The 10,650-nt window shown below is 62.3% G+C and overlaps 1 protein-coding gene across 1 annotated transcript; it reads right to left on the bottom strand.

Moving 5' to 3' along the window:
• Positions 1-4,512: 4,512 nt before the first annotated feature.
• Positions 4,513-8,820, bottom strand: VWA1 (von Willebrand factor A domain containing 1). The gene is made up of 4 exons (XM_087820746.1): positions 8,748-8,820; positions 7,048-7,605; positions 5,078-5,362; positions 4,513-4,847 (listed from the first exon to the last, which is right to left on the bottom strand). Exons 1-4 carry the CDS (start codon positions 8,818-8,820, stop codon positions 4,513-4,515), a joined length of 1,251 nt encoding a protein of 416 aa, XP_087676872.1.
• Positions 8,821-10,650: the final 1,830 nt, after the last annotated feature.

The following is a 10,650-nucleotide window of genomic DNA, read 5'->3' as shown; positions in this document are numbered from 1 at the left end:
TTACTTTTTACCCAGTCCCAGAGGTTTCCCTGCTTTCCTTTCTTCCTCCGCCATCATCTTTCACCAGTGGATTTCATGTAACCCACATAGTCTTTTTTTTTTTTTACTGTTTTTATTGATTTCAGAGAGAGGGACGGAAAGAGAGATAAACATCAATGATGAGAGTCATTGATCGGCTGCCTCCTTATGCCCTCCACTGGGGATCACGCCTGAAACCCAGGTGGGCGCGTGCCCTGACTGGGCATTAAACCTCGATCTCCTGGTTCATGGGTCGATACTCACCACTGAGCCACGCCAGCCAGGCTACGTCTCTTCTTTTGAATGTAATGGATAAAATAAGGTGGGAAACTGCCGTTCCCCCAAGCATTCTCTCAATCTGTTGAGATTTTGCTTCCTGGGAATTGTTGACAGTTTGGCTCAAATAAACTCACAAAAATTCTTCAGAGGTTTGAATGTTTCTTATGTTGACAAAGATTATACCCTTTTCATTGATCTGTGTTCTCTGGGACAGATCATGGAGGGGTCAGTATCAGGTTTGCCAGAATGTCTCTTCCTTCTTCAGGCAGTTTCTGCATTTGGGGAATGTCAGGGAATCTGTACAATTCATCTGAGTTGTGGAATCTGTTGTTATGAAACTATTTATATCACTTCATACCTGAAATCGGTAATTTGTGTTTTCTCTTTTTCTTCCTCATTAGTCTAGTTAAGGTTTGATAACATTTATTTGATATTTTCCAATAAACAATATTTGATTTCACTAAGTTTGTATAGTGTTTACTCTTTCGTGACTACTCATATCTTTGTTAAATTCTTTCATCTATATACCTTGAACCTAATTTGCTCTCTTTTCTAGCTTAAGGTGGCAGTTTGGTTTACTGACTTTATGCTTTTCTTTGTGATTAATATAAGCACTTAACACTTAAAATTTTTCTTTAGTTCAACTCCATCCCACAATTTTTATTTATTTTTTGTATGTTTTTACTGATGTCAGAGAGAGGGAGAGACAGAAACATCAATGATGAGAGTCATTAATCAGCTGCCTCCTGCAGGCCCCCTGCTGGGGATCAGGCCTGGGCATGTGGCCTGACCGGGAATCGAACCATGATCTTCTGAATCATAGGTCAAAGCTCAACCACTGAGCCACGCTGGACAGGCTATCCCACAAATTTTAATGGGTTGTGTTTACACTGCCATTCAGTTCCAAATATATTCTAATTTTCTTTGTGATTTCTTTGACCCATAGATTTATTTTAGTTTAGTGTATATTTTTTTAATGTTTTTATTGACTTTGGAGAGAGAGGAGATAGAAACATTGATGAGAGAGAAACATCAACATGGATCAGCTGCCTCCTGCACGCCCCCTACTGGGGATCCAGCCTGAAACCTGGGCATGTGCCCTGACTGGGTATCCAGACCAGAGACCTCTTGGTGCATGGGCCGATGCACAACCACCTGAGCCACACCAGCTGGAAGGGAGAAATTTTTCATCCCAGAAAAAAAGCAGTGGACACACAACTGTGCACTTGAGTTTTGTTTTTCCTAAACTGTCCCCTCTCCACAGCAGGAGGCTGAGGTCTGCCAACTGGCATGTCCCTCGCTTGGGGATGTTGCCATGGAAATGGCTCCTGCTTGAAGGAGTCCTGAGCTGGCTGCACCACCCACTGGTGGACACTTCACTGACAGAGGCTGGGGGCTCCAGACCCCGGCCACTTTTTGGTATCCTCGCAGACAGCTTTTGTCCAAGAGCTCCCAAGCTGCAGAGCCATTCCCCGGTCACATGGTGAGCCCCAGGCAGCAGATAAGACCCCATGGAGGATGAATGAACATGCAGCCTTGGTAAACACCCAGATCTCTCATCAAATTAGGGATGTCAGCATAACCGGCACAGCTGTGAAAACAGCTCTCGTGTGGGGGCCCCATGTGCTGGAGGAGCCTCCCCTTTGGGTCCCCTCCCAGAGGCCAGGACCCTCACAGCCCCGCCCACGCCTGCCAGGCAGATGCCTGCCTGCTGTGTGGATAGCAACCTCCTCAACCAGAAGCAATCCAGCACAGCCCTTTCTGGTTTTCATGGATGTGTGGGGAAGCCCATAGTTGCCTTATGTGCGTGGAAGGTGTCAGTCCTGGCAGGCGTGGACCCAGCAGAGACTGAGGGGTCCGGGCCTGCGTGTCAGGGGAGGGGAAGAAACCAGGACGACAGTTTCCTCCAGACTGTTCCCAGCTGTGGCCCAGAATCAAAGACCTTTAAGAACTGCCTGGGACAATGCAAAGGGTGGGGCTTCCGAGATAAGGGCCCCCAGGAGAGGCATTCTCTGGCAGGGAGACGGGAATGGGGGCCCCTCTTCCTGGGCCTCCCCATCCAGCAGAGATGAGGGGAACCAGGCCCTCTTCCAGGGGGTGTGAGTGTATCTTCCACCACTCTGCTCTCTCTTGGGGTTGCAGGCATGTTTGCAGGGAAAGAGCTCACCATTCAGCTTGTCTTGAGGAGGTAACTGAGCCATTTGGAAAGGACCAGTCAGTGGACGGGCTCAGTGTGGAAGGAGGACCTCTCTGGGTGGTCAATGGTCTTGGACCTATGAGCACCTGGGAGGATCAGTGTGGGGGGCACAAACTTGCATGGGGGAAATTCCGACCTTCAGGTAGATCAGGCCTAAGGTCCAGGCCCAGACCTGAGGAGGGTCCCCCTCGACGCCTGGGGCCCTGGGGCCCTGCTGTTCACACCCATCAGCCTCAGAACAAGGCAGCTGCTGAAGTCATAGGAGTCTGATCCTCAGCTGCCTGCTGACCCCCAGTCAGGGTGTAAGCAGAAACCCACAGTGCACACACAGGCCACGGTCCCCCTCAGGCTTCTGGGCCTGATTCCAGGGGGCTGGGCAACATGGAGGAGAAACTCAACACCCACAGACCCAACAGAGGGCCCCCCACCAAGTCTGGCCTCGCCAGGCACGGCCATCTGCCCCCAAGGTCCTGGACCGGAAGGCACCTCAGTCCCCCTTCCCAATCTGCTCACAGGGCTGGAGAGGGTGGGCTTTGTCTCTCATGCCATCGTCACATAGACAAACCCCGGGCTGCCACACAGCGGGCCCCCACCAACGCCTAGCACACTGAACTAGTGGGTGGTGCAGGTCTCCGCACCTGGGCAGGGGCCATGTGATGCTCGGAGAGTGAAGGCTGGCTCTCTCTCTCTGACACACACACGCACACACGGCCAGCCTGAGAACACAGTCAGGGCCAGGAGGCCACCGCTCAATCCTGCAGCTGGGGCGGAAAGTCAGAAAGTCACTCTGTAGTGGAGGGTGTGGTCTTGCCAAAAGAGGGCAGAAGGCTGAGGTGGGTGGGGGCAGCCCGGAAGAGCCAACCCCTAGCATTCCAGCAAGTGCCAAGTCCAAACCGCGGAATCCGGGCCCACGGGAATGGGCAGGGCCCTGTGAACAGGAGGTGCACAGAGGGGTCACAGAAGGCCCCCCCGCCCAGTAGTCTGCAGCACCAGCGGCAAACAGGTCCTCCACCTGAGACCTCTTACTGGGCTCGGTGTTTGACAAGGAGTAAAGCATTCTAAGAACACTGCAGGACTCTGTTTATATCCGATTTACTGTATTTTAAAGTGTGGGACGTTAGTAGGGGGAGGCAGAGGACGTGCCTGGTGGGGCTGAGGGACAGCAGAACTGCCTGCCCTTGGGACTGCTCTGGTGGCCCCAGATAGTGAGTAGTGACAGAGGGAGGGTGTCAGAAGATGCAGAGAATCGCTGGGGTGAACCCACCCGGGGGAACCTTGTTGGTCCCCACCCCAGCGTGGAAGACCCCACTCAGAAGCAGGCGGCTCCCTGCCAGTGCTGTCCCCAGGGTCCTGAATGCCAGGCTCTGGTTCTCCCCAAAGGTGCCTGTAGCTGGGCCCAGCAAGGTCCGGGGCAGGAAGGCAGGGCCCCTGTCCCTGGCAGGCACTGTCCGGGAACCACCAGCTGAGCGTCCGGCTAAGACCCCCTTTCGACCCCCAGCCGCTGACCACAGCGTCCACTCCCCACACTCCCGCCCTTCTGCAGATCCCGCCCCGTCTCCTCCAGGAAGCCTCTGAAGCGCGCCCGAGCCAGCTCTCCCCTTCCCCGTCCGCCTTCTGCCAGCATCCGGGACCCGAGTGGCCAGCGGGGCCAGGCTCCGGACGCCGGCTCTCGCCCCAAGGGGCTGGCCCTCCCCCCGGGCGGCCAGGCTGCCCCGCCGCCCTCCGGGCCTGCGCCTGTCCCGGGTCCGATGGTCTCAGTCCACGCCCAGACCCCCGTCCATCTCCCCGCGACGTCCTGCGCAAAGGACACCACCGAGCGCGCAGCTCCGGGCCGGGCAGGGGAGGCGTCGCGATGGTCAGCGCTGCTGCGGCAGATCCGGCCGCGGGGAGGCGACTCGGGGGTCACGCGGGGTCGCCACGCGGCAAAGGCCCGGCCCGCACCCCCGGCACCCAGGGCCAGGCCCTGCGGCGGGCGGCGGGCGCTCCCCCCACGGGGGTCGGGAGAAGGGGCGCTCGGGTCACGGCCCGCGGCCCGCGGCCCCCGGCGGCGCGCTCGGGGCGCGGCTGCGCTCGGCGCCCAGGGTGCAGGCCTTGGCCGACAGCGCGCGCTCGCGGCCCGAGCGGAAGGCCGCCGTCACGGTCAGCAGGTAGGCGGTGCCGGGCGCCAGGCCCAGCAGCGTGGTGCTGTTGCTGCCCGCGGGCACGGGCACGCTCTGCGCCGCGCCGCCCCGCAGCGGCCCGAACTGCACGTGGTAGCCGAGCGCGGCCGCGGGGCCCAGCGCGGGGGCCCAGCTCACGCGCAGGCTGCGCGCCTTGACGTGCGAGACGACGATGCGCTCCGGCCCGGCCTCCTCTGCGGGGGAAGCGGCCGTGAGCGGGGTGGGGGTGCCCTGCCCCTCCCCCGGCACCCCTCCCCCACGCATCCCCTCCCCCCGCACCCCCTTCCCCGCCTCCCCTCCGCGCCCCCCACATCCCCCCGCACCCCTCCCCCCACGCATCCCCTCCCCCGCCTCCCCTTCGCGCCCCCGCATCCCCTCCCCCCGCATCCCCTCCGCGCCACTGTCCCCAAGACCCCGGCCTCACCCGGCAGCGTGCGCACCCGGAGGTGCTGCGGCTTCAAGGGGTGCTCGTTGGACTCGGGCACCAGCGCCACGTCGTAGTCCGTGTCGGGGTTCAGGTCGGCCCAGGCCCAGCCCGTGGCGTTCCCCGGCAGCTGCCGGCGACGCATGGTTCCCGGCTCCGCGCTCGGTGCCAGTTCCAACACGTAATAACCCGAGTCGGCGGTCAGCAGGGGCGGCCAGGCCAGGCGGAAGCCGCTGGACGTGACCTCCGAGGCTCGGAGCTGCTGCTGCTGCGGCTGCACAGCGTCTGCGGATGGCGAAGGGGGTCAGGGAACCAAGGTCACCTCCTCGTGCCCAGGCCCGGGGCCGTAGCTGCTCACTCAAGGGAGGCTGGTAGATAGTGGGGGACCCCCTCCCCGGGGAGACGCAGGGAACAGGAGTGCTGGGGGGCCTGCCCAGCAGTTGCTAGTAATATGCAAACCCGTGACCCGGCTGGGGGAAGGACAGGAATGCAGCCCCCCACTCCGGCCCCATCAGGAGTGTCCGTGCCCGCCTCAGCCCCAGCCCGCTGGAAAGCTGTCTAGGCCACCTCCCACCCAGCCCAGTGGCCCGGACCAGGGCCCCTGAAAGGTGACAGGGCGCCAGGTGGTGTCTGAGAAACAGAGGACTAACCCCCCCACCCAGCCAGAGTGGCACAGGGCCTGGGGGTCAGCTTAGCTCTGGATAGTCAAGGCAAAGGCAAGGGGAGCCCACGATGCAGCCAGGAGATGGGAGGCTACCAGGGACGCCCTGCCCTGTGGAGTGGTGGAGAGACGACAACTCCAAGAGCAGCTGGACCTGGGGCTGGGCATGCTGTCTGCCTCAGGTCTCCAGGAGAATGTGACCCCCAAAGTGGGATCCCCCAAACGTGCATCACTCCTGAGCCACCTGGCGGATGTGGCTGATACATGTCTGGGCAGGGTTAAGCCTGTCAGGATCCTGTGCTTCCTCCTCTAACGCTGGGGGCCCCAACTGCCGGCCTGGCCCTCACTCGCCTGCCCACCCCCACAGGCAGACCCGCTCCCAATCCCAGGAGCCCCCCACACTGCCTGACTGCCCTGCAGCCTCTCTTCCCTGCCCAGTGACTTGCTTTTTCTCTTGATGACCCCCTCCAGGCTCAGCCACAGCCACAGCCACAGCGGTTGATTTGGTGCAGCCTGGGGCAACCAGGGGCCACGTGTCCCTGGAGGAAATCTTCAGAAGCACCCTGTACCCCTCTACAACCCATAGTCCAGCCCCATCTGGTTTCGGGTGGATGATTAACCCACAGGCGGAGACTTGGGAAGAACCCTGGGGTTAGGGGCATTTTTCAGTGGCTACAACAGGCGGAGCCAGTAACCAGGCCCTTCATTTCCAGCCCCGCCCCCTGTGTGGTTTGGCTGGATCAAGGGTCCAGAAGAAAGTCTGAGGGGAGCTGCTAGCAAACCTGCTTAAAGCCCTCTAGCTGTCCTCACCCCGGGGGGACACTAGGGTGAAGTAGAGCCCTACCGAGGCAGTTCCAGCCCTTCCTGACCTGGTTCCCAGCTCCAGACATGGCTGGCGCTGGCACAGGTACAGGAGTACCTGCTGCTCATCTGCAGAGTCCTCACCATTCAGCCACACCCCACCAGTGCAGCCCTCGGTTCCTGGGCCCACACCAAGTCCCCAACTCTGTGGAGCCTCCAGCAATGGGCTGGGCCGGTCAGAGAGAGCCCCACCTGGAGCTGTTTACACAAGCCTGCCTCCTGTCTCCACAGCCCAGGCAGTGGGGCACCTCCCTGATGAACCCCTGGGGGGCACCACTGTCTTGCAGCCCTGGCCCCTGCTCCAGGCACACAAATTCCTCCTAAAATTTCACCCCAGGTCTCTTCCTCGGTTCCAGCTGGGGTCGCCCGCAGGCTCTGTTCCTCCCATCTACCAAGAATTAAGTCCCTCAGCTCCTGGGTGCCCCAGGCTCTGCCTCCTCCCACCTACCGAGAATGGAGTCCCTCAGCTCCTGGGCGATGATGCGCAGGTCGTCCACATCCACGAAGTGCAGGTGCTTCTCAGCAGGGGCCGAGGCGGCGGCCGACAGCTCCAGGAAGTTGCCCCGGCCCGTACTGACGATGAAGACGGTGACACCCAGGTCCTTCAGCTCCTGCATGGGGGGCCCCACGGGGTCGCTGGAGCCGCCATCTGTCACCCACACCAGCACCTTGGGCACCCCCGGCCGGGCCCCTGCAGCTTCAGCAAACAGCTGCTCCTTGACATATTCCAGCGCCAGGCCAGTGTTGGTGTTGCCCATGAGCTGGGCTGCAGCACGTATGGCATCCTGGACAGCCGCACCTGAACTGTGCTGGCCGAAGGGGAACTCTGTGTGCGGCCGGCTGCTGACATGCACCAGGCTGGCACGCAGGGCCTCGGGGCCCACGGGCAGTGGGGCTGCCAGCTGCCCCAAAAACTCCCGAACTCGGGAAAATTCATAATGAGACACGCTGGCAGAGCTGTCCAACAGAAAGAGCAGGTCCCCCTGGGGGGCTGATGCCTGGGGCCCTGGGGGAGAGGGGGAGGGTTCAGCCCCAGGTGGTGGCTCCCAGACAGCCCCACACCCATGGCAGAACCCCCAGGGCCTGAGCTTTCCCTAAACTGGCGCTTGCCTTCACCCAAGTAGGCCCTGAAAGCTTGCTCAGTCCCACCCCAAAGGTCCTGGGGGTGGCAGCCAGGGGGCAGAGGGATCCTGAGCTAACAAGAAGTCCACACTCTCAGTGGGTCCCAGCTCTGTACCCTGGCCATGTACCTGGGGCACTGTCTGGGCTCCTATCTCATCTGTAAAGGAAAGCCCACCCCTCCAAGCCCAGGCACCCTCCCTTTCCGCAGCAGACTGCAAGCAGGCTGGAGCCAAGGGTCCTGGCCCAGTGCTCAGGGTGGCAAGTGGGCAGGCGTGGGCGGTTAGGGGCTGCTCCCTTCAAAGAAGAAGGCCCCCAGGCTGGAGATCAGCCATACAGCTCAGCCTCCAGGTAAGGCAACAGGTGGGATATGGGGGGAGAGGGGTCCCAAAGCAGTTGGGAAGACTGGGGGGGGGGAGGTGGAGGGATGGCGAAGGCAGAGCACTAATCACAGCCCCTCCCACAGCCCAGATGGCCAGGCGGGAGTTCTAACCCCACTTACAGATGATGTCACCCCTCCCCGGGCCCCCATCCTCTGCTCCATCTGGACCCAGGAAGCAAGTTACCTGACGCAGCAGCCTGAGGGTTCCCCCTGCCTCCCAGCAACCCGGAGGGGGGGCTCAGATGGGCCCCTCCACCCCTGGGCGACGGGCCGACGGGGACCCCGGGTCCCGGTTCTGGTCTGGGCCTTGGGGCCTCAGTTTTGCCTAATTCGGTGGGGCGACTCCAACCTGCCTCTCGTCCCTCTACTAAGGGTCATTCCAAGGGGGGAAACTGAGGCAGGGACAGCCTCCTGGGCAGGCACCTCCCCCTCCTGTCCAGGCCCCAGGATTCCGTGGAGATGCCGACGGGGCAGACGGCGGCCTCCGCGTCCCGGGTCCGCCCGCCGCAGGTGGGTGGGTGCCCAGCCGGCCGCCCCCGCCCCGCCCCGCCCCGCCCCGCCCCGCGGCCGCGGGAGGAGAGCGACGGCCCCGAGGGCAGCGGGGGATGGAGGGGCGCGGGGGCCGGTCCCGCCGGCCGCGCACTCACCGCGCTCGGCGCCGCTCCGCGCCAGCGCCAGCGCCAGGCTCAGGGCCAGGCCGAGCGCCGTCCAGGGCAGCATCGCGGGACGGAGCGCGGCGCCTCGGACTCCGCCGGCCCCTCGCTGGCTCGCCCGGGCCGCACCTCGCGTCGCCGCACTGGCTGGACGCGGCCCCGCCCCCGGAGGCCCCGCCCCAGGCGCGCGCTCCGCCGCGTGCGGGACGCACCGACTCCGGGCGGCGCGCGCACGCGGGCCCGGGGCGCGCACTCGCGGGCGTGTCTGCGCGCGGACCCGGGGTCTCCCCTTACGGCCCTGGGACCGCGGGGTCCGCCCTGCGCGCTCCCAGCCGGGCGCAGACGGGGCACCCCCACGTTGGGTCATCCCCGGCCCACTGCCCAGGTCTTCGCAGTGCCCGAGAGGACCCGGGGGGTGTGAGAGGGTGGGGGTGACACCAGGAACGACGTACCTCTAACAAGGCTCAGGCCCTGGTCCCCGCTGGGTCACAGGGCTGGGTGAGGGGGAGGTGTCTTGGGGCTGGGACAAGTGTCCCCAAGGACTGCCCAGCAGGGATTGGAAGGGCTGAACTTAGAAAGACACAGGGCATTGGACATAGCACAGAAGCCTGGACACTTGAAGATGGGCTCCTTGGGGGACACAAAACCCCACCGCACCTGGCTTCTTGGAGAGAGAGGCATGGGAGCTGGGGATGGCCAGCTCAGGCCCTGTCCAGTGTCACCATGCTAGGCCTATCGCTGTCCCCTTACACCCTGCCCCATGAGGGGCCTAGGGTCTGGGCTGAGGTCAAACCGCATGGCTGAGGACAGACACCCAGCAACCCACTGGAGCCCCCTTCCCCTCCGGAGGGTCCCACTAGTGAACCTTACCAGACCTGCTAGGCCAGACCAGAAGTGGCTGGCTGCAGGGGACATCCTGAGGGACGCCTAGCCCCTCAGGCAGACTTCCTGCCCTTAGGTGAGGTAGGACAGTGCCCCCCTGGGCTGGAGCTGAGGTTGAGGAGAGCCAGGACCCCTCACTCCTAAGGTGCCTTCCTGTGAGGTAACTCTCTCCCAGCCACTCCTCTCTGCAGAGCTGGGGGCACAGGACCCCCAAAGGCAACTTTGCCAGGATGTCCCCTCCCTTCCCACCGTCCCAGGGGATGCTCTTTGCGGAAGACAGATGGGACTCAATGGTTTTCCTTCCTCCCTTTCTGGCAGGTGAGAAGGCTGCAGACAGGCCGAGCTCCACTTTGCCTAAAAAAGGAAGCGGTTCAGCCAAGCCTGAGAAGCCCGGGCAGGAACAGAATGAGAACTGTGTCCCCGCCGCCCCCACCCCTTCCCCGGGAATCTTGGCAGTGGCCGTGCTGGCTCAGCTCCACAGACCTCAGGCCTCGGCAGGGACCAGAAACTGCCTGGTGCTTCCGCCTGGGCCCCATGGGGAAGCAATGGGCTTGGGCCCCCAAAGTCCAGGGTGTGCTGCCCAGAGGAGCCCTGCTTGGCTCCCAAGCTCTCTAGCACGCGAGGCTTCAGGGCTGCTGTGGAGACGGGACTGGGAGCAGAGGCCAGGGTCCGGCAGCAGCAACAGCTGGAGGAGGCCCAGGGGGCCCTGGGGGTGGCACACCCATGCAAACACATCCAAATACTTCTTGCTTCATCTGCCATCTCCCTGGGCACCCACCTGCCTGGAACATGGAACTGGGCCATCGTGGGTACCCACTGTGGCAAGGCAGTGGCTTCCCGCTTGTCCCCCACTCCTGCCCACAGTCGCAGCAAGGCCTGAGCTGCAGGGCTGACGGGGAAGTTTCCGTCCCTTCTGGAAAAACTGAGCGGGTCTTCTTGGCTGTGACTCAAGCCCTCGAGGAAGCAGCCGCCCTCCTGCCTCTAGCCTCTGCATCAGAGGGAGAAGGGATGGGAG

The sequence above is a fragment of the Miniopterus natalensis genome, chromosome 9 (assembly GCF_054644295.1).
Source record: "Miniopterus natalensis isolate mMinNat1 chromosome 9, mMinNat1.hap1, whole genome shotgun sequence".
In the NCBI taxonomy this organism is placed as follows: domain Eukaryota; kingdom Metazoa; phylum Chordata; class Mammalia; order Chiroptera; family Miniopteridae; genus Miniopterus; species Miniopterus natalensis.
The sequence above is the reverse complement of the archived record's forward strand: the minus strand, read 5'-3'. Positions and strand labels throughout refer to the sequence as shown.

Bases quoted from the DNA above. Each gene is read 5' to 3' on its own strand.
- VWA1 (XM_087820746.1), bottom strand. From the start codon at position 8,820: ATGCTGCCCTGGACGGCGCTCGGCCTGGCCCTGAGCCTGGCGCTGGCG. The intron at 7,606-8,747 runs GTGAGTGCGCGG...CCTCTCCCCCAG, and splicing joins GCGGAGCGGCGCCGAGCGCG to GGCCCCAGGCATCAGCCCCC. The intron at 5,363-7,047 runs GTAGGTGGGAGG...CGCCATCCGCAG, and splicing joins GCTGAGGGACTCCATTCTCG to ACGCTGTGCAGCCGCAGCAG.